At 29.3% G+C, this 23,242-nt stretch overlaps 5 protein-coding genes across 5 annotated transcripts; 3 read left to right on the plus strand and 2 right to left on the minus strand.

Moving 5' to 3' along the window:
* The first annotated feature begins 86 nt into the window (after positions 1–86).
* LOC145758151 (protein maelstrom homolog) lies at positions 87–5,617 on the plus strand. The gene is made up of 14 exons (XM_082572492.1): positions 87–316; positions 716–829; positions 983–1,067; positions 1,298–1,447; positions 1,819–1,994; positions 2,460–2,514; positions 2,703–2,847; positions 3,040–3,102; positions 3,223–3,346; positions 3,734–3,901; positions 4,345–4,510; positions 4,628–4,683; positions 4,772–4,847; positions 4,934–5,617. Exons 1-14 carry the CDS (start codon positions 143–145, stop codon positions 5,077–5,079), a joined length of 1,698 nt encoding a protein of 565 aa, XP_082428618.1. The 5' UTR covers positions 87–142; the 3' UTR covers positions 5,080–5,617.
* Positions 5,618–6,023: 406 nt separating this feature from the next.
* Positions 6,024–7,884, plus strand: LOC145764056 (histone H2A.V). The gene is made up of 5 exons (XM_082575624.1): positions 6,024–6,177; positions 6,509–6,586; positions 6,903–7,016; positions 7,139–7,268; positions 7,448–7,884. The coding sequence occupies exons 1-5, from the start codon at positions 6,175–6,177 to the stop codon at positions 7,507–7,509; spliced, it is 387 nt and encodes a 128-aa protein (XP_082431750.1). The 5' UTR covers positions 6,024–6,174; the 3' UTR covers positions 7,510–7,884.
* Positions 7,885–8,032: 148 nt separating this feature from the next.
* Positions 8,033–10,567, minus strand: LOC145741636 (N-lysine methyltransferase setd6-like). The gene is made up of 7 exons (XM_082559254.1): positions 10,335–10,567; positions 9,988–10,208; positions 9,451–9,593; positions 9,248–9,319; positions 9,017–9,172; positions 8,720–8,867; positions 8,033–8,547 (listed from the first exon to the last, which is right to left on the minus strand). The coding sequence occupies exons 1-7, from the start codon at positions 10,565–10,567 to the stop codon at positions 8,153–8,155; spliced, it is 1,368 nt and encodes a 455-aa protein (XP_082415380.1). The 3' UTR covers positions 8,033–8,152.
* A 114-nt stretch (positions 10,568–10,681) lies between these two features.
* Positions 10,682–12,789, plus strand: LOC145764150 (uncharacterized). Its single transcript, XM_082575743.1, has 8 exons — positions 10,682–10,788; positions 10,964–11,116; positions 11,197–11,269; positions 11,335–11,456; positions 11,574–11,680; positions 11,758–11,982; positions 12,098–12,205; positions 12,584–12,789. Exons 1-8 carry the CDS (start codon positions 10,766–10,768, stop codon positions 12,706–12,708), a joined length of 936 nt encoding a protein of 311 aa, XP_082431869.1. The 5' UTR covers positions 10,682–10,765; the 3' UTR covers positions 12,709–12,789.
* On the minus strand, positions 12,720–23,070 carry LOC145764149 (sodium- and chloride-dependent GABA transporter 1-like). Its single transcript, XM_082575742.1, has 16 exons — positions 23,003–23,070; positions 22,120–22,176; positions 21,844–21,961; positions 20,670–20,801; positions 20,417–20,584; positions 19,772–19,970; positions 19,069–19,201; positions 18,693–18,827; positions 18,502–18,605; positions 17,752–17,876; positions 16,632–16,744; positions 14,320–14,448; positions 14,096–14,195; positions 13,880–13,986; positions 13,524–13,700; positions 12,720–13,353 (listed from the first exon to the last, which is right to left on the minus strand). The coding sequence occupies exons 1-16, from the start codon at positions 23,027–23,029 to the stop codon at positions 13,171–13,173; spliced, it is 2,007 nt and encodes a 668-aa protein (XP_082431868.1). The 5' UTR covers positions 23,030–23,070; the 3' UTR covers positions 12,720–13,170.
* Positions 23,071–23,242: the final 172 nt, after the last annotated feature.

A 23,242-nucleotide genomic window follows, 5' to 3' on the forward strand; every position in this document is an offset into this window, starting at 1 on the left:
GTTCATTAAATTTTTGTGACTTTTCAATATTTGTTGCAAGTTTCGTTTTATTTATTTAAATTCATTAATTTGTGTTGCAGGATTTAGTATTTTTTGAATATTTTAGTTTGTGACAGAATAACTAAGTGCTTTTAAAGTTGAAATGTATGCAGTGTCTGGACAAAGTGTTGGGGTTAACCAAAAGAAATCGAAAAAGAAAGCGCCACGAAATGCTTTTAGTTTTTATCTCGACGATGCCATGATTGAATTACAAAGAAGTGGAAAAAAGGTTTCAAGTAAAGCAGAAGCTGTCCCTTTAGTTTGTGATAAATGGAAGGTAAAAATTTATATAATATATTTAATGTGTAAGGGCGACTTTATGGCTTAAACATAGAGTAACATTTATGATCGCTACATAGACTAAGTTAACTTTTTCAACTACCATTTTAAATTATTTTTAATTATAAAAACATGATAATCAATCTGCCTTCTTGTTTTTGACTTGGCATAAGTTTGTACTATTTCTAGTGTATTACTGTAATCAGAAAATATATAACCATTTTGTCAAAAGTTGCTGAATTAAGTATTTTTGTTCAGTTCAAGCTGATAGTGTGGTACTATACTTAATTTGCAATAAAACTTATACGAAAGCAGCAGGGAATAAATTCAATAAACTGAAAATGCTCTTTTAAAATAAAATTCAATTTAAATTTAACCGAAATGTTTTTTTTTCTAGCAAATGTCAGCAAACGAAAAGGCTCCCTATGAACTAAAGGCTAAGCAATGGAAAATGGTAAATCGATCTCAAGTTCGGCCAGGAAGACTGGATTGCATGGGCCAATCTATTGACGTAAAAATTTTATTCTTAACTGCTCTTTAAATTTTACATTATATTTTTTAACAAAAAATTAAATGTTTTACAGTTGTTTTTGAGTAAATGGTAGTTATTTTAAATTCCATTAAAAATTTTTAGCAATATTTAAATTTATTTCTAAATTAATAGAATCGGGTTGACATGGATGCTCAAAACGATCAACTTAGAAAGGAAAAAAGGAAAATCATTCGATCATCTTGGCCTTTAGGCAGTGGTAAGAACATTATTATGCAATCCTTTTTATTTTAAAGTTGCTTTTTAGTATTAGTCTTTGTGTATATGTAGGAGTATAAATCATTTAGCCAGCATTTATTATTGGTTGTTTTTTTATATTGTTGCAACTGCTGCTTTTTTATTAATTTTAATACAAAATTCTTTTCTTCATTTTATAAAGCTTTTTAAGATATTTTTGCTCAAACTTAAAAAAGTTTTATTTAAATTCAGAGGTCTGCAACGAACACTTTTATATCATTTCGTTTCAATCGCTTTTTGAGCTACCCGATGAAGAAGGTTACCAACCTTGTGAAGTTGCTTGCATCGATTATACGTTAAAAGATGGGATATTAAATGTGTGGCATCAGTTTATAAACCCTGGTAAGTTTTTGTTAAATATTAACAATATTATTCACTGTAACATGGTGTGTTATTAGATTGTTTGTTTGGTAACTTAGTTTTAAATACTTTATGCCTGTTATTATAAAACATTACCCATGACATTTTTGCACTTGTTTTTATATTTGAGTTTGTATAATATGGTATATATATATATATATATAATATTTTAATTATAAAAAACAATATTATTGTAAATAATACCCAAAAACAATGGTTTTAGTCTGAACGTCAATATTTTAATTAAATTAATTTTTATTCAAATTTTGAACAGTTGACAAAAGTTAAAAATATCGATGTTCTTAACTAATTGTTTTAACTTTGGTTGTTTAATATACAAATTATTGTTTTAGGTCCAATTAAACTTGGTTTAAAAGGCGAGGTTAAAATATTTAGTGAAAGAACCCATCAAATACCGGCCAGTAACTTTTCCGAAGCGAGGAAGGATTATGACTTCTTGTGGCACCAACTTTTAAAATTTGTAAAACCAAATGCAAGGGAGCAGCTATATCCTCCGATTTACACAAGGGTGAATTTAAATATTTTTAATTTTGGGGTTTATCCCAACAAAACTATTTTGTTGTATCTTAAACATATACCGGCATCGTTGTGTAGTGGTAAGAACACTTGCTACACCATACATAAGGTCGTGCGTTCAATCCCCACTGATCTCATGCTGTAGCGCCCTTGAGTAAGACGCTATAAACGGGGTGTGAATTCCTGCTGAGTCAGCACTTAATCAGCAGCATAAATATCGGGCATTTATAATCTATATATTATCCCAAACTGCCACAGGCAACTCGAGACTGGGTCGGAGTAACTGATGTTACTCTATGTTTAAGTGGCGCATTCGACTTCTCCACATCGGAGATAAAGATATATACAAAAATATATATATATTTGATATGTATATACATTATTTTGGTCTTATTATATCTAGTTATAGTTTTTGGTTTAGATATTTTTATTAAAATTTTACTTAAACGATTTTCAGACTAGTGAAATGAAAAAGACAAGATTTTGTTTAGAATGGCTTTCAGCAAAAGCAGGTAAATCTTTAATGTTTTTTATTAAATCTAGATTTTTATTTTTTTTTAAATATTTTATCGGCTTTTTTTAGTAGTAACTCTCAGTTATTCAAGATTAATTTTTTAATTCAAAAACGTAGATTGTTTAAATAGATATACTTACAATAAAATTTATTTTATGTAACACTTATTTTATGGTTATATTTAAGGAATTGCAAACAGGTTATGCAACGTATGTGAGTTTGAAGACATAGCTGCAGAGTTATTTGTACATGCAGGAAAGATGAGACCTTCTGTTACCGGTATCATAGATCGTTGTAAATCTTCCATGTTTGATTTTTCTTCCAATACCAGGCAATAATACACACTTTAATTTTTTGTTTATTGCCCTTTTTAACAGTACCAGTTAAATATCTGCCTACAACTTACATTTCGTAAGGGATCTTTAAGTTTGACAAATATGTATATTGTTCATTATTAATAAATTTTTTTAGTTAAATTTGTGAAGATGTTATATCTTGTAAATGTACTTAATATTTTCTACAGATGTGATTTTCACGATAAATTGGAATGTGTTCACTGCACTGTTCTGACTGTCAAGAAGTGTTGGTATTTAATTATACACATTGAAAATTATAACGTTATTTAAAACAATACAATAAAATAGGCACTTTAAATTTGAGCATATGTAAGGACCTTTTAATCTCATTTTTTATTAATTTTGTTTAGCTACTGGATGAGTGAGTCTTTTCAGCAGATTTATGGATATGAAATTACTGATAACCATCTACCTGTTGAAGCCCCACCTGCCTATAAAATCACTTACCCAGAACAAGTTTTTGTAGATGAAAAGGTAAAATTAGTGTTTTTTCTAAAATTCTTGATTGTATTGTAAAATATGGTTGAAAGTTATAAACTGGCATCCCAGATTTACTGCTATTTTTTAATATATATTTATTTAACCTTGATATAAAAAAGTCAACTTCATGACCTTAAGATAGAGTAATGTCAGTTATCCTGACTGAGTCTCAAGTTGCCATTGGCAGTTTGGGATATTATAGAATATAATTGGCCGATAATTGAGCTGTTATTAAAGTATTGGCTAAGCAGGAGTTTATACCAAATACCGAGCCTTATTTTAGAGCGCTACAGCATGGGAGCGGTAAGGTTCAAACCAAGGACCATATGTTATGTTATTGTAATATCAAATTCACTCTGTCACGATTTTTATTATTTTAAGAAACCCTGGATCAAAACTGACAGAAAAAGAAATGGGTACAACCTTTTCTCTTCAAGTAGCACTGTCCAATCTAATGATGATCTTGAAAGTTTAACAAGCCAGTCTACTGTGTCTGATAATTCACAATTTGTTGCTAGAGATGTACGCTACAAACCTCAAAATAACATGGTAGGTAACTTTTTTATTTTCCAATTAAATCCTTTCAATTAAATTCTTAAATAAAAAATGCTTTAACTTATATTTCTTATTATAGTTAGAGAATTAACTTGGTAACTTTTTTGGGGCAATTGTTTTAAATAAATTCTTTAAAGTTGTGTGTTTTTTTAGGTATTTAATAATATTGGTCTACCAATAAAGTTACCCTGTATAAGCAGTATTTATTTTTGCCATTTTATGGATCATTGACCCTAATAACAGATAATTAAACCTAAGAAGGGGGTTTGGTTTTTGTGAAAATTCAAGCACAAAAAGCCAATTGTGGCTAATAAATCTTACCAAACTTTTTCTATTCATTATTTATGTGTTTTAAATTTTTTTTTTTATTAAATTTTAAATTTTTTTTATTAAATTTTAAATAAGACAATTTTTACTTTTTTATTTTAAATTTTAAGGTCCAATCTGAACAAGCTGTGTTCAATGGAGCAAATAAAGATGAAAAAAATGATGACACCTCATCCGAACACAGCCAATCAACTGACTCAACTCTCACAAATGATTCTCCCGTTGTTATTGAAGATGATAATAATTGGTGCAGAAATTATCAGTCCTCTTCTTCAAGTAATTGTTCAATTTTTATAACAAACTGTGTTATTGCTTAGTTAAGTTATTTTATTATGTTTAGTTTACAAACCATGCGTTTATGCTACTTAAATTCAGATTTTTTTTTGTTTGCAGGTATATCATCAAGTAGTCAAGTTAGAAGACCTACCATACCATCACGATTAACTGCAGTAATAGATACTTCTAAATACTAAGCCCATAAACTGGTATTTAATTAAAAAGTCTTATGCATTAAAGTAATTTGTTTTATATTTGCAGAGATATCCTCGGACCCTTGCTGCAAACTTTAATATTAATTTGGCAGAAAACAGGCAACCAACATTGTTAGATTCGGGTAAATATTATATATATATATAATGGTTTGGTAAAAAAAAAACTTTTCTTGCATGAACAAAGTGATTACCAAGTTTTAATGGATAGATTTTCCTCCGCTGTCTGCCAACCCAGTTACCCATGGCCATAGTTCATCAAATAATTCAACTTATGCTAGTTCTATAACATCGGGGGTCAGTAATCTTGATGTTGGTAGAGGAAGAGGGTTGAATCGATATTTAAGAAAATATTAATAGGATGTTCTTGTGTAAAACTAACATATACTTTTTTATAATAATGAAAGCTTTGGTACAAGTATTATTAAGTATTGCTGAATTTGTAAAAATAATGTTTTTAAGACTTTTTGCTGGGTACTTTTTTTGTTCAAAGTTTATTTTAAGTACTTTTTGTTGGTAAACTGTTATTTGTTTAACAGTCATATGTTGTACAGTATGGTTTAAAAGTGCTCTGTGTAAACAGCTGCAAATTTTGATTTTCTATTCAAGATTATTTTCAAAAGTGTGGCCTGCCACTTTAGACTGTTTTAATTCAAACAGGCAGTGATCCAATTTCATTTCCTTCAATGTTTTTCCTTACTTAGCTGTGCGTTAAGTAAATGTTGTGGTGCAGTGTTTTTAATCCAGTATTTTTGTATACACAGTGTTATAACTTTTGTGTTCTTTTAGCAAAAACCTTTTTTTAAACCTCACTTTCACGATCTTGCCGATAGTAGTGATTTGTTTTTTTATTATTTCCACTGTCATTTTCATATTTCATTCAAGTTTTTGTGTATTCGCCATTTTATAAAATAAAATTGGGTGTTCTTTGCAATAAAAAAACCTTTATTATTTTTAAATACCCATTTAATAATTGCCATTACTTTGAATTTAGACGCTTATCATAAAGCTCTAAATCAGGGTAATTATTTAATTATATTATTAAAATGTAGAACAAAAGAATTAAACTCGAAATAGGTCAAATAGAATAAAATGATATAATCCAAAACAAAGGATATTCCCTGCAGGCGTCCATCCTAGTTATTTGGATAATAGAGAAAAGAAAAAGGGAATTTCGTGAATGTAAACAATAAATACTAGGACTAAACCAAGTGTGACAAAACAGTTTTATTTGGCGCAATTCTAACCAGAGCTTGAGTAAAAATTTGAGCTTTTAACTTTACGCGGGAAATTCGATCAAACCGCCTTTGTTTGAAGAGTCCTCTACGCCCGCTGATTGGCTGAAATTTCTGTGACGTAGTTCTCTAAGAGACAAACGTTTTTTTCCGGTCAGGTGACGCGTCATTCAACTTACGCGCAATTCACGGAGAGACTAGTTTGACTAAAGACAAAATGGTGAGTTTATATCTGCAAATTTCGTTAGTAAATTGAAACCATCCACTGTAAAACCCACCATAATTAGTTTCTGTATAATATTAGGATAACGGGCATAGGTTTTGTTTAAGGTAAAATTGTAAATTAGCTTGGTAATTTTGAAATCAATTTTGTTTTTAATTTAGCTTTTTTACTGCGCAGCTCGCTTGTTTATTCAACTGCGCAGAAAATCAAGGCGTTGTTTTTTGTAGCATTAGAAACCAGCCTAAATGAATATTTCAGTCTAAAAACGAATGGTTAGGACAGTTTTAATTTTATTTACAATATACTAAAAGTGTTATGCAACTTTTAGGCAGGAGGTAAAGCTGGTAAAGATTCTGGAAAAGCAAAGGCAAAAGCCATTTCTCGATCGGCGCGAGCTGGTTTACAAGTAAGTTCAATTTCTTGCTTTTTATCGGGATTTAAAGTTATTTTGTGGATATTTTTGTTATTGCGATTGTCTAGCTAAGTGGTTTTTGCTTTTGTCAGATTATTTTTGTAATTTTTAAAACTTTTCTCGTTTTGAAATTCAAAATGGCCGCCAAACTGTTCACAAATGATGATTAACTCCTTCAAAGTTCTATGAAAATATTGTTTTTTTGATTCAAACATTATAAAAACTGATGTGACAGACTGACAGAATTAATTTTTAAAACAATTTATTTTAAATTTATTTTTTTAAATTTTAACAAATATTTTTGGTTTAGTTCCCTGTGGGTCGTATCCACAGACATCTTAAAAGTCGAACAACTTCTCATGGAAGAGTTGGAGCGACTGCTGCAGTTTACAGCGCAGCTATTCTCGAATATCTGACCGCTGAGGTAGTTTTTAAATTTTTTGTGTATTTATAAACTAATAGTTAATTCTTATAAAACAATTTAAACTAAAAAAGCGTTAAATATGATTTATTTTTTTCTGAAATAATAACTTTGAATGTTTTTAGGTTTTGGAGTTGGCAGGAAATGCCAGCAAGGACTTGAAAGTAAAGAGGATCACTCCTCGTCATTTACAGTTGGCCATCCGAGGAGATGAAGAATTAGATTCGCTCATCAAAGCAACCATCGCTGGAGGAGGTAAATTCAAATTTTTTCGAGTTTATTTTTCATCTTATATTGCGTTTTAAAGTTTTGCTGTTAAAAATATTGTGTTCCGCTATTTTTGTACCAACTTTGTATTACGTGTACATTTATTAAAGCTGAACTTTGATTTTTAGAGTTTTGTCATCTTTTAATTTAAACAATTTTTATTTTAGGTGTTATTCCACATATTCACAAATCTCTCATCGGAAAGAAGGGCCAACAAAAAGCCCCATGAAAGCCTTAACGACCCCCTGTCTAGTTGCCTGAAATTTTAAGAACGTTTGAAAGATCTAATTAGTGTAACAAAAGCAGTATGCTGCAGGTCAAAAACTTTAGATGGGAATTAATTTTAATTCAACGTGAATTTTTGAACTGCCATTTGTATATATATAAATGTATTGTTAAAGCAACTCAAATTTTAATTTTTGAAGCAACTATTACCTCTGCATTATTAACTTTGCGTTAGGTTTAAGGTTACTCGATAATCTCTAGTTAATTTTTCATTTTATGTTGGGCCCCAAGTCTCATTTATTACTTAGCAACATATTTGTTGAATATTTTCTATAAAGATTGTTTGTACCCATTGGAGTAATACACTGATTTTATTTTACTTGTTGTGTAGAACTTTAGTTTTATATCTGTAGCTTATTAGACATTTTGCTATATCTTGGCTTATACCAAATAATTTGTATTGCGTGTAATACACTACAAATAGACTGACTTCAATAAAATATCATGTTCGTTTTATTAATAAATTTTTATATTGAGCCAGTTCAGATAAGGCATTTTATTAAAGTGATTTATACCAAATTACAGATTCCCCTTGCACCATTTTTTTAACAACAATATTAAAAATAACTTTGGATTTTGCACATATTTTATTGTGTTGCAGTTTTTAGCAAATCCAATAACCTTAGTTGTCCATGAACTAATTGTTTAGCTCTGGTATATCTACTTTCTATTAATTCCGAATTTGGGCACTTTTCATTTTTAAAATTAAAATAGTTTTTATAAGTTTGAACTGCTGCAGCATTAAACAGTTTTCTGACAGATTTGGGCATTTTTGTGATGGTTTTAAATTGAAAAGTAACAAACATTTCCGAATCTGATAAATTTGAATCGTCAGAATTTTCAGAATCGGAATCTTCATTTTCTTGAAAATCGGAAAATTCTTTTTCTGTCATGGGTAAAACTTTACTTAGATCTTTGAACAAAGTTGAACTTAAAACTCCATTTTCATTAAATGTGAGGACATCTTCTGGTTCTATGTCCACTAAAAAAGTTAATGTTATCAAAAACACCACAATAGTATAAAAACTATTTAGTAAAAAATTAAAAACTTTGTTCTAAAACGTTTATACTTTTTGGTTTTGACAACCAGTTATGCTATACATATTGCATTATTATTGCCACAATTATCTCAGAATAAGTACAATAATTCTTACTTGTTTCGAGCAAATATTCTTTTTTGTCTTCTAAACAAGGAAAACAGTTATTATTTTCATCGTTGCCAGCTATTTCATAAATAGTTGAAACGGGGATGTCAACGGTATCGTAAACATTACAAGAATCCTTCTCCACAAATCCATACATCTTAAATTTTACAAGTGTTTAAATCACATTAGAAGTTTTTTTACATATAACTAACATATGAAAAAAATAATACATATTTTATGTTAAACATTCCTTAGATTCATTTCTTTTTAAGCTTATTTTTGTATATACGAAAAATTACAACCGACTTGTAGTAATTTGCAGTTTGGAAGTTGGCCATAAGTGTTGTAAATTTCTTCACCTTTCTTGATATTTTTAGTCGCAATCATTTGTAAACAATCTTCCTCAAATTCAAGTTGTGCATTATTGTTTGCAACATGGTTTAACACATCAGCTAAGGGAACCTAAAATTTAGTTTTAAATATTTAATAAATTTATTTCTAAGTAAGGTAGTCTAAAGTTTTTTGTTGGTTGCCTACCATTTTAGGTGAAGTATTATCATTTTCGCTCTTCATTGGTTCTGTAAAACTATAAGCCATAACAAAAGCAACCTAAAAATTTTATATAAATTGTTTTTACCCCAATTCTATTTCATATTTACAATTTTTTTATCACATTGAAAAAACAATACCACTTTAAATTAAAATGTACAACTGTTAAGTACAAATCAGAATTAAATTACCATGTATTTCCATAATTGCAAATTATGAACTTTTGCATCAAATCCAATACCCTCATTTTGTTTAATAAAGGGTAAGGCGATTTCATTATATTCCAACTCAATAGAGCAAATATCTCTCATAACAGCTTCATATGTTCCTGTACCTAAAAGTCAGTTTTGTGAAATTATAAAAAAACAATAGTAGTAAAATAATATGTCCGAGTGTATATACACTTTTATTTTATTTTTATATCTTTATCCTCGATGTGGCAAGGTCAAATGCGCGACCTAAGCATAGAGTAACAACAGTTACTTCAAACCAGTCTTGAATTGCCTGTGGCAGTTTTGGATATTATATAGATTATAATTTCCTGATAATTATGCTGCTAATTGAGTGCTGGCTTAGCAGGGTTTCATACCGTTTATAGCACCTTACCTAAGGTTGCTACAGCATGAGGGCAGTGGGGATTGAACCGACGACCTCATGTGGTGTACCAAGTGTTCTTACAACAACACCACGCTGATACTTAATAATTTAAAAATTACAAAACAAATTACCCTTAAGCCATTCTAACTGATCTGTATTCCAAAACATTGGTTGATCCATGCAATTAACTGGTGGAACAAAATCCATGTAAGGTCTCCATTTCGATTCATTGCTTGTGTATTCTAACATTAAACATAGAAGTAATTTGGCCCATCCACTACCCTTTGTGGTTATTTTTGCATCTTTTAAAGCTTTGGTGATTTTACAATTACCTTCCCAAAGCAGCCCAGATCTTAAAAAATATAAAGTATAAATTTAAATTGAACAAATACCTTATTAGTTTATATTTAAAAATGGCAATTTATAAATTTAAATATTTAACATAAATGAACAAGGGTAAAGTAAATAAAAAATATACCTTGGAACAGAAAAAATGACTTCTTCACATTTAATATCATCCTTTGCTAGCATTCCATATCTGGCACAAGAATTTTCTTTTGTAATTTCTAGTTTACTTGATATTTCAAATCCACCTTCCTTCATCCATTTTATAAAACTTGTCAAAATTTTGTCTTCTGATTTAACTAATGTATTAGAACCGTTTAAATCAATATCTTTTTCGTCAAGTTTAGGTTTTTTAGCAGTTTCCATTGTTACATAAAATTTTGTTTTATGAACCCACGTGTTGTTGTTAATAGTAACTGGAAAATGAATATCTACAAAAATTGGTCTGACTTAGGGACTGTCCCAATAATCTAGCGGGAAATTTCAATAGAAATTGTGAGTTTTTATAGTAAGTTAAACAATTTGTAATATTAAGTTATTTACAAGTTTTTCACTGAAAAAAAAATGGAAGAAAGGAAATCCAGAAGGTAAAAACACTGTATTATAATACCTAATTGAAGTTTATGATAAATAATTCAAAGAAAAAAAAGAATATTTATTTTTGACTTAAAAGTTTTAACTATCTGGCTGTCTGGCTGGCTATTCTCTTAGCATTCCAGCAATTTAGGTTTTAATTTAACTTGTAGTATCTATATTTTTAAGAAATCGAAAGAAGTTTGATTATTCAAAAAGTCATCAAAGTAATAATAGTGATGATGATTTTGTATCCAATGAACCCAGTTCAAAAAAATCAAAAAAGAAACAAACAAAAGTTGAAACAAAAAGAGAAAATAATGTTAGTTTAAAGGCCCAAAGGTAAAAAATACATCATCTAATTTACTAAAATTTTAAACTATATTCTTAATTTATTTTTCCTTTTATTACATTTAAACCAGGTTAATAGATAGGGAAAACATAAGATTGGAAGAAGACCTAAATCGAGCAATTCAACTTTCAATATCATCAAAAGTAAGATGTTTTTCAATAATAAATTTTTTATTCGGAGCACATACTAATTTTATTTAAATTTACAGGAAAATACTTCACACGAAGTGGATACAAGTAAAACAGAATCAGAATCTAAAGAAAAGAACATATTAACGAAAGAAAAAAATTCTTTAGATAAAAAAATGAATTCTGATTCACCAAAACAAAGGTAATTCTATTTTACTGCATAAGGTATTAACAAGAAAAAATCACGTTGTTATTTTTTATGTTTACAATTTTTTTGATAGTTTGTTTTATTTTTATATTTTTCATATTGTGAAAAAAGTGAAACAGTTTGCAAGGTGGAGGATATTATTGCAGAAGACAAAAACATAAATAAATCAAATGAAGATAAAGATTATGTTGAGTCAGATGTAGAAAGTGAAGAAGAAGGTAAATCTCATACATATATGGGAATAAAATTAAATTTTCTTATAACATAACTTTTTGTTTAAATTTTTCTTAAATAGATGATGTTTCTGACATGGGAGTAAATTCTGATGACAGTGAATTCAGTTTGGAAGAAATTAAAAAGCCGAAAAAATCAACAAAAAATAATAAAACAACACCCAAGGTTCAAAAACCTTGTTCTAAAAAAGAATATAATACAAAAGAAATTCAAATATTGACGCCTCCTAGTAAAAACAAAGAAAACGATATTGAAAAACATAACGCATCCCTAGCACCTAAAATAGGTATGTATTTATTTAAACCTTGTGAAATTTAATAATATGTACCAAATATAAATTTTATATTGCATATTTGGATGTTTTGTAATATACTTATTTAATAATTTTTTTAATTTTTTAGCTTCCAAGGCAAAAGTTTTAAAATCCAGGACCAATATAATAAACAACAAACCAAAAACTTTAGTGAAGCCTATAATTAAAATTAAACAACCAAGTTGGAATGCACCAGGTTAGTTAGTTTGCATTTTTTAACAAGAATCCAAATCAATGGCTATTTTATTTGTTGTTGTTCAGCCTTCATTAAATATAACATAGTTTTGGCTGTTTTTTTAACGTTAAAATACTTAATTTATATTGTACTACAGTAATGCAATATAAATAGTACCAACTTTTGCCAAGCCAAAACCCATCCGTTAGAATATCTGCCAATATGCTTATTACTATCAAAACTGCCAGAGGCTACTCGAGACTGGATCGAGGTAATTATAACCATATGTATAAGACTAAAGTCGGTCTTTTTACATCTACGATATTAATACGAAATCATTTTAGATAACTGGATTTTTCTTTAAGTATTGTTTATTACAAACAATTTTTATTATAACAGGAAAAATAGGTTCGCCAAGTTTAAAACCAACTTTAAATTCTCCTTCCCGTTCATTACGTCTTGGTCTCTCCAGAAACTCGCGTTTTAAACCTTTGCATCCTAACCTTAGCAAACAAACACCATGATTTAAATTTTTTTTTTATATTTTGAATGACAATTTACACTGAGAAAAATTAGATACTACAATGAAGCCGATTGGTTTTTGTTTAACGTAATTATAGTATATAACAGTGAAAATATATTGCAAAAAAACGATGTCTTACTACTGTTTGAGTTTATATTGGGATCAGTACATGTCATATAGTTAAAAAATGGTGATAATAGCTTTTGGATATATTGTGCATTGATATGTTGGGGCAAAACGTACAGTTATAAAACTAACTTATAAGCAAAAACACCAACACAAAATGCAATATACATTATCTTATAACCAAATAAGACGAAAAAAGTGCCAAAATGCTAAAACCATAAAAAACGAAAGTTCGTTGAGCGTTTCTTATAAGCGAAATATTTCTGTTTCAAAGTTGTTTAACTAGAAATAATAAAAACTAAGATCGACATTGACTCAAGTATTCAATGTAGGTATTTTAACCATAAGATGGTGGATCTGACATAGCTGAATGTGTACTCGGTGTGCTTACTTCCCCGCAACATTTTAATGATCTTTCTTGTTCCAAATTCTCAAGTTGTTTGTCTAAAGCGTATTTGTAGACGAAACTTTTATCCGCGGGACCCCATTCAGGATCGCAGCTTAGAACAGCTTTCAATCTCTGTTTTAAAATTAACACATTATAAAATACATCATACAAAAGGCTTCGTGTTAATTAGACATACTCATCAATTTACATTGGTGTGCTTTTACAATTATGTAATCACATGTACAAATTAAGAAGATTCTTTTAAAAACTTCCTATTTACTTTTTCTTTTAACTAAAATTACCTGCATAAATGACCCTTTAGCTCTTGGGTGATATTTTAGTTGATAAGCAGCCCAACCCGGTATCATAATAATGGAAAATATTGCAGACAGCCACCCTAATACTTCAGACCAGGTTGGGTAAGGGTCGTTATTATACGTCACAGCAGCGTAGAACGAGAGATGTGTGATGATCAAGCCCTTAAAAATAATATTTCTTTTTAAATATTACGCCAAATGTAAAGTACATTTTTTAACAAATGTATTTTACTATTTAAAAAAACGCCCATAAAAATAAAAAGGTTGATGGTATATGCTGAATGCGAATATTTAACGTTGTTGTTACCTTACTATTATACACTATTTATATTGATACTTACAGAGATACAAATCGGAGTAATAACCAACCAGGTTGCTTTCCAATATTGCCATAAAAAGGGAGTGTGTCCAATCATGCATTTTATATCGTACAAGAACCGATCAACGCCTATAAAAAGTGCAATTAGAAAGCTTAGTCTTCGTGCTATAAAAAAGTAGTAAAGTAAATATTTGATCTGTACACTGTAGTAAATAAGTTGGTTGACGATTTTACTAACCATATATCCAAGCGATGCAGCCAATTTCTCCTAAAGCAACAACCATTAAAGGAAACCCAGAAGCATACCAATCAATTAGATTAACCCAATACATTCCACTCTAAACATTAAATGGCAATGTATTATAAATATACTTTAACAACATCAAAATCTTATTTAATAATTTAACCACATTTTAATACAATCTATAGTTGTTTGATACAAATGTATGTTTAATTACCAACCTCTGTCACCATTGGAATAGCAAGCAAAAATTGTATAGTACAAAGAGATCCGATAAAAATTGCTTTGTTTTTACGAAGCCAGGTATATTCGTCTGATAAACCACAGACAACTGCTTCAATCATTCCAAACTAAACCCAAAATAAGAAGTTAGAAAGAGTTTAAATATTTCTGGTAAATGTTTGTGGTATTTCAAATAGTTCGAATATATAAGCTTGTAATTTTTTGTTTGATGTCACGTTTTTTTAGATTTTTTGCAAAAGTTTATGAAATACCACAAACTTTATGGCAATCCTGTAAAAGAAAAATTCTGTGCTTTGCAAAGGTTAAATAAAAGGTTTCAAAAGTGTAAAACCATGAAAGGCTAGGAAAAACAGCCCTTGTATAAAAGATTACATGTACAAATAATGCACCGAAAAAATATAAACAGTAAAATACAAAGAACTTGCCACCACATAAATTTTTTAAGAAATTGCTCCACAAAAATACAAAATTGTTAAAGGTTTTTTTTAAAACTTTTAATTTATAAAATAGACTTGTAATTTTTCGGCAGCAATTTATTAAAAATGTTATGTTCAGCATGTAAAAAGGGAAGTAAAAGTAAAAAATTGTTTTAATAAAAAAGTTATTTCTGTTCCTGTAAAATACTAGGATTTTTACGAATTTTTTCACTAGGAATTTATGCCATATTAAAACTATTTGATAGTGGCCTTGCTAAATTAAACTTATTTTAACATTACTTTTTGTGACAAATTATTTTTACTCTAAATAACGTAGATTTAAACGTAAGTAAAACATGCCTTTAACAAATTGTTTTTGGAGCTGATTATATAACTTTAACTTATGGCAGATGATGATAAATGCAAAAAGATTTAAGATAAAATGGTTAAATTTTAAACAATGATAAATTAAGTTGACTTTAAAGTATATTAAAATATACAACGAATGCTGTTAATAGATCAATTGGTATAGCAAAGCATATAGAAAAATCGAACCACTTGGCATAATAGAAAAACGAAACAAATTACACTTTTGAATGATTACCGGTTTATACCATTGGACTGGGCCGGTCTAGTGAGGGCTGTTGCTGTCTCAAGCCTGGAGCAGAACCCCCCGTACCCATACTCATAATTCTATACACCACATAACACAAAGAGGAAAATTTTTCGTTAGTATATACACACTCATACACCATAACCATTTTACACCATAAGTGTTCACACCTACAAGAGTCTAACTCTTTGGTGTAATAAGTATATCAATTTAATATAAATCGTCAAAAGCACAAGGACAAAACTTGGAAAAAAAAACTTTCTAGAATTAAAAACGTTTGTTTGTCGTTGCATTTTTGACAGATTATACTAAATGGACATTACTGAAATTGGGTACTTTCTAACATGCAAATTAATTTGGATTTGATAAACAAAAATACTTTTAAACCGTTTTTTAAAACGCATTTTAAGTATCTTGTTATCAAATTTTGAAATTTGTCCATTTTTTCATGCAACAATGTGATGTTGCATTCCATATATAATCTCACTCATTCACATAACAACAAAAACATTTAAAAAAAGTAATAACATAAATAAGAATAACATTTTCCTGTAACACATAAGAAAAAAACAGTAGGTTAGATTTGTTTTGTGTAGAAAACTGGCAACGTATTTTCATGATTTAAACACATTTTCTAAATCCTATTTTACACTGAAATCAAAACATTTTATGTTTTCAAAAAAAGAAGTGCCATAGTAATATAACATATAATTTTTTGGTTTTTATAAATAAATATTTTTGCATAGTTGTATTGTTAAGCTTGTTATCTTAAATTAATATAGCACTTCTTATTTTGATAGGCCTACACATTTAATGATATTATTATAAAAGTACCCACATACCTGTACTGTGGCTGTTTAATAATAAAAAAATTAAGTTATTTTGATTTCGAAAACCGGGAATTAAAACGAACTGCTTTTAGTCGAATATAATTTTGTTTGGATTGTGTTGTAAGAAAATATAGTTTAATAAAATATTGGTGTCATCAAATATTAAAACTTTAGCGCATTATATTAAATTGTTATTTCCTTAAAATGTACTAAATTTGTTTATCTATTTTTTTTTTCTACAAAAAAATGTTGGCCAAATTTTAGCGCCTTAGCGAAAAAGTTGAAATTTTATTTTAAAAGATAATACTTAAATTGTAGTAAATGTGTATTTATAGCAATACTGTGTGGCCTTGTAAATTTTGGATATTTTGTAAAGTCGTTTTAGATTCCCGGTTACATTCAAAAATAAAATAAACAAAACGTTTTGTTACCTGGCTGTCGAGACCAAGATTAAAGAGCATGAAGAAAAATAAAAATGCAAACAAGGGGGCGAGCGGAAGGTTGGCCACTGCTGCGGGGTATGCCACAAAAGCGAGTCCAGCACCTTAAGTAAACAAATCACAAATTTTAGTCCTATTTTTTTTTTAATTTTAAATAAGATGTAATAACAGAGATCTTAAATGTTTGGTAGTGTTGTGAACCGGTCATGGCGTCGGACTACGAGCCGTAAGGTTTTGGGTTCGATCCGCACCAATGTCACACTATTTGCCCTTGAGCCCGGCGCTCACGAATAGCTTAAACGCGTCCCAACCACACACCCCTACCCGATAAAAATTTAAAAAACCTATCCCCTTAGAACGATATGTAAAAAAATGTTTGGTTTTAGGTCTTAAACATTGGTGTACTTTTCTAAAAATTGCGTAATTTAAACAATCAAAAATTTGCGCAACAATTTCGTTACATGATGTTTAACTTGCGTAAAAAGAGGCGACGGATTTGTAAAAGTCAAAGTTCAATATCTCTTACAGTTGACCTAAATACTTATTACGAGTCTAGACTTAAAGTTTGCACAATACAAATGCTGTTAAATTCACAACCAAGTCCAAAGGGCGATCAATTAACAAGTTCTGAGTAAAGGCGGTATTTTATAGTGCGATAACGATAACTTAATAAAATAACCAACAACGATCCTTAATATAAAGTCATAAAAATACGGTTTTAACCTTCAAGTTTGGATAATTGATTTATACAGCTGCATTTGCGATAACAAATTGCCAACAAAAGTTATATTTCAAGCGAATTTTTGTTGGAAATTTCCACCTGTTTACTGTTTTTGGGTGTATGTAATAAATGAGTTGACGACATTAACTCTACGCATTACGCCGCTAAAGGAAATAGCTATCAAGTTTCGGAAATTATTGCATATGTTAAAATATCGTGTTCTTGCTACAATTTTACCCAATTTTATCCATTTTAAAACAAATTAGTAAACTATAATCTTGAAAGAAAAAGAAATGGCGGATGGAAATACACTGAAAGCTTCGATTTAAATTTGGCATTTATTTTTGTGTTATAATAAAAAATGTTAGGCAATTATTTGTTTTTTGTTACCTTGATCAACAACATCTTTCACTTCGCTGCCAGTTTGATGGGCCAGCGACCCTAACACTGAAAACACAACGAACCCAGCAAGAACACTTGAACAGCAATTGATTGTGCAGATCGATAACGCGTCTCTATAACAACAAAAGATATCCTAATAAAATATTTGCACTTTTGACTGTATTGTATTATTTTGCTAAGCCTTTTGAATGGTATCAAAAGAAAAAAATGGATTGTTTAAAGTCAACGCGTTAAAGTCAAATACTATGTATTTAATATGAAGGTTCATTTTGTTAATGTTTTAAGAAAATATTTTGCACTAATTTTGTTCCTTGAACTTAAATGTAAATATTTGTCCCTTTAATCTGTTATTTACGACTGTAAAAGTTAACATAATATTTTCCTTTTTTGATATTACATTACACAATACAGCCTAAACGATCGAAAACATTATATTATTATTTAAATGATAAACTCGTTTTTTTGAAAAACAACGAACTGGACTTTCTCCTTTAAGTTTAATGTTTACCCCGGTCCAGCACTTTAGTAGTTTATTTTTTTTAATTTTAATAAACAGGTTTTGATAATAATATGTTTACCATTTTACCCAAGAAAACAACTGCAAAAAAACAACAAAACATGTTTTTTAGATTTAACTTTTCGTAACAAATAATTTCAAAGTTGTGTTGTTTTATTCTTAAATAAAACTTTTTGCTTAGTGGTCAGTTAAAATACACACTTTCATGTTGTTAGTTGTACCTGTAAACGTTGTTGTTAAACTTGTTAAGAGAGGAATATGACATCAGAACTCCCCATGCTGCCCCTAATGAGTAAAATATCTGCACAGCAGCATCTGACCACACCTTTAACATAAAAACAACAAACGTTTATTAACCTGGTAACCTACTATAGTTTTCCTCAATGGAAAAACACTAAGCGGAAACACCTACTCGAATATCTTGCAGTTTGGTTACGTTCGGCTGAAGATAAAACCGAATTCCCTCTGATGCCCCTTCCTGTTGGACTCCGATTATTAGAAGTGAAATCAGGACAAGATATGGAAAGGTGGCTGTGAAATAAACAACCTAGAAATGTATTAAAAAGTGGTTAGATTGGGTGAATATAAAAAACAAAATTCAATTTTTGATGAAAACAACTAAAGAGTTTGTATTATAAAAAAAATTGAAAATTCTGAAATATTTCAATTTTTTTTACCTAGGTTTTATAAACGTAGCCTAAATTTTAAACGAAACGGTCAAATAACAATATTTTTAGCGAAAACGATATAACAAATTTTGTTCCAAATAAACAAATGTGTAATTTTACCTTTCCGGACCATTTGACTCCTTTAAATAAGCATACAAACACTACAACCCAAGCCAACGCAAGGAATCCAACCAACTCCCATTGCATGCCGCCTACCACGTCAATACTCTCCGTGATTCGCAAAACCTTTCGACTGCATAAACAAAACTAAGTCAAGCAATGTATTACAATATAGTTTATTTTGTATGGAAATCGATTCTAAAGCAGTCCATCAATATGTCAATGGATTTCTAAGTTAACCAAAAATCAATGCGCGTTTTCTTTAAACAAAGATTGTATTCAATTATAAGCTGCTGTGGTTTGCTGGCCTATATTGATTTACTAAAACAAAGAAAAAGCAGCTTGTGGTGGTCTTATATATTTTGATACCCCGTGTAGTAGGATATTGTTGCAGTAGAAAATTTGAAAACGAAACAATGAACTCTAACTGCTCTAGTATGTTGTAAATTTTGAACTCTTTACACAGTTCAGTAAACAACGTGGGAATAGTAAGCAAGGCTAAGCATGTTATACTAAAGTTATATAACAACAATGTTTAAAATTTTTTTATGTGTACCTCAATTATAGAACATTTAATGTTTATTTGCATAGATGTTTAGTGATTTATTTTAAATTTTACATCATATGGTCTTTAATTAAAAAAAATAATAAATGTTATTATATTGATAACTTATGTTCATTTAACTAAGGATTTATTTTTTACCTAAAATATTCTTGTGAAGCTGTCGTGAATGAAACGCAAGATCCATTTACGATCGTTCCGTTCACCCAAGTCGTCCCATTATACAAAGTGTTATTCAAGTGCTGGGCGGATACAAGCGAAGTTCCGATATTCTCGAACCAACCGGTTCCGCCAGTGCAGTTAATTCCGGTCCATTCCGGTGCTGAGGTGATATTAAGATCTGATAATCGAATTATAAAAGTTTATTACTTCGTTGTCTTTGATCAAATCAAAACTGGTTTTAACCGAACCAAACTGGATTTTCGGACACTTAAAATCCAGTTTTGATTCAGTTGGGGGGCGTGAATATTTGGTTGAATTAGATTGGATTAGTATTTAGTTATGGTCTATAAAAAGTAATATAAAAGCAAAAACACTAAAGACGTTTTATATTAAAACTTAATTTTGTTCAAATATTTGCAATTTGTGGCTTTACACTTAATCTTTATGTAAACGGAAATGTTTAACAATATTTACACTCTACCTACCAGTTTGCATTAAACTTATTTTAAAATTTTCCATACCAAGTTGGCAGTACTTGGTAAAGTCACGGAAAATTTTAACCGAAACACAAAAGCTACCAAGAAATATAGGTTATTAAAGTTCACATAAGTTATATATACATACTATATGTTTTGTCTCTGCAAAACTCCGTGTTCCAGTAATTGCCGCAATTCGACCAAGGCAAAGGACCGGTAGTAAATGAATTAAAAATGTAGTGCAAACTGTATGCAATTATAACGTTGTAGTAAATACAAACTATGAACGATATCGACATCATGCTGTATCCAATACCTGACCAGAATTAACACATTTTTTAAAAGCTTGAATTCAAATTTAAATAAAAATCTAAAAAAATTTTAAATAGCAAAAGCCCTACCTTTAAAAAGAGGGCAAGCTCTCCAAATAGCAACTGGTCCCAATGCGGCAAACTGCCCAAAAGAAAGCTCAAGAAAAAACAGCGGAATTCCACAAATTATTAGAAATATAAAATAAGGAATCAAAAAGGCACCTAAAAAATAAAAAAAACATAATTACAAAATAGGGGTGAAATAAAAAGTTTTTTTCATTTACATAATTTTTAAAGAATTTAAAAATAAATCAAGAGTTCGTTTAATACCTTGAAAAAAAAGCTCGTTGCTTTTTAGGTATCGGGTAAAAACACAAAATTTTATGTTAGTTTAAAGAGTAAACAACCTTGTTAACTACCTTCCAGGGATAATATTGTAACCTAATTCTAACTTACATTCCATTTTTAATGATTTTATTACTTAACATTTTGTAAACATAGTTTAATGGGGGCGTTGTATGTTTAAGAGGAAAGAAAATATTAAGATTTTTTTCTAAGATCTACAAGCCATCTTACTATATTATATATTCAAATGCAAATAAAAACATAAATATAATTTTTTTAAAAAGGGTTATAATAGCTATGTTTTTTTTACAAAACGCTTTGATTGATCTTAATTTGGGGTATAAGAATTTGCTCAATATGGTATGTTATTCTGCAATTCGCAAAAAACAAAAGCATTGCTAATTCTTTTAAAAGTTTTATAACTAAAGCCTTCTCGTAAAACAGTGTCAACTTATTGTTCTATGATATTAAAAAAAATCAAGATTTTTCCGGTCTTTTTTATTTGGGATCAAATAAAGAGTTACCACACGTGGTTTTTTAATTGTTGACGTCAGGCACTTAAGGAGGTTATGAGCGTTCGAAATCCGAGCGGGCATCTGCGACGTTTTAATTAAGCGATGCGGACAACTTACTCACCAAATTGGCGCCGATTTGAGCCCTATTTACCCTAATTAAACACCCGTGTGTAAATAAAACTTAAAGCTTATCGGGTTATTAAAGTTTATTGACACGTTAAAAATTAAATGACCCCTGGTTTAATGAATTACGATATTCCTAATTAAAATCTAACTTGCACATGGACAAAAATTTAATTTCGTACAGTAGTTTAGGCCAATAAACGTTTCGCAATATATTTTATGTGTATTTTGTGCAATCGATATTTAAAGTCCAAGCAAAAATGGATTTTTTGTATATTTACCTCCACCATTTCGATAGCACAAATACGGAAATCTCCAAATGTTGCCTAAACCCACGGCATACCCGATACAGGATAACATAAAATCAATTTTTTTGTTCCATGTTTCTCTATCAGGAGTCTAAATTAAAAAAGTTTTAAATTACGTAACATAATATTCGCATATAATTAAAAAAAATCCAGTTTTATGAAGCTTATAGCATTTTCACACTCTTGCAAAGTTTAAGTAATGTAAAATATAAATTTAACGAAATATAATTATGATGTTATATTATTTACCTTATTTTTGTAATCACTTTCCACTAACGCTTCTGCACATGGCTCTGTTAAATTTTTCTAAAGAAAAAAGTTAATTATAATCCTCAGTACAGACGCGATAATTATTTGCATTTGGTATTAATTAAAGTAATTTAGTTTAATCGCCCCTTAAGATTATTAGTAGGTTATAATACGCGTTATTTTAGACAAAAGGGGTTAAATAATTTTTAGCACTTTTTGATCGATTATTGCGAACAAAAGTCAACGATGGTGTTGTTATTTTTTTACCGTGAAGTTAAATAAAGAAAACGTTTAATCAACCCAAAATAGATCGCTTGGTGTTTGCACTTTACTCCCTAATAATGTACATGATATATCTGTTCCGTGTATAACGATGAAATGACATCAACAATGCCAGATATGTGAATAAGGGCAATTTCAACGAGTTGAAAATAAGCAGAAGTGTTTTAAGGGCCAATCTTTAAAAGCTAATGACGTAACTGCTATGTAATTATCAATTTTTTAACATTAACTATTAACGAATTCAAAAGTCCATTAACGATAATTTTTTTTATAAAAACAGCTATTGTAATTCTTGTTAAAAAATTTCGCCATTTTTGACTAGTTTTCAATAAAACAAATTATTGGAATAGCAATATTGCATATGGCAGTATGCTTTAGACAGTTAGATAAATGATTAACTTTAATTTAGCGCGTGGTTTTAGTTTTCTTTAACCGTATGTTCGAGCCCATTTGTGAAATTTTTAATTAAAATAAAGGCTAAATTGGTTACTTTTAAAATTATGCAAAATAAAAAAATATAATCGTTTATAAAGAATAATAATTGTTATATCATGTTAGATAGTATTATGCGTAATAATAAAATATTTAAATATTTATTTACCTTTATTTGGTCTTCTTTGCTAGACATAATTTTGCTTAAATTTTAACTTTTATTGACTTAAATTCTCTAGAAAGCAAAAAATAACCAACGATTAATAAATTAACTATGAGGTTAAATAATTAATCCGCTATTCAACCGCATTATAATTCTTTGTATGTTTATTCAAAGCCTGCATTCATTTTACAATAAAGTTTTAAAACACAACTATTTTTGGCAATGTACACAATTAAGAAGTGTCTG

Source organism: Corella eumyota, chromosome 1 (assembly GCF_963082875.1).
Source record: "Corella eumyota chromosome 1, kaCorEumy4.1, whole genome shotgun sequence".
NCBI classification, from domain to species: Eukaryota; Metazoa; Chordata; class Ascidiacea; order Phlebobranchia; family Corellidae; genus Corella; species Corella eumyota.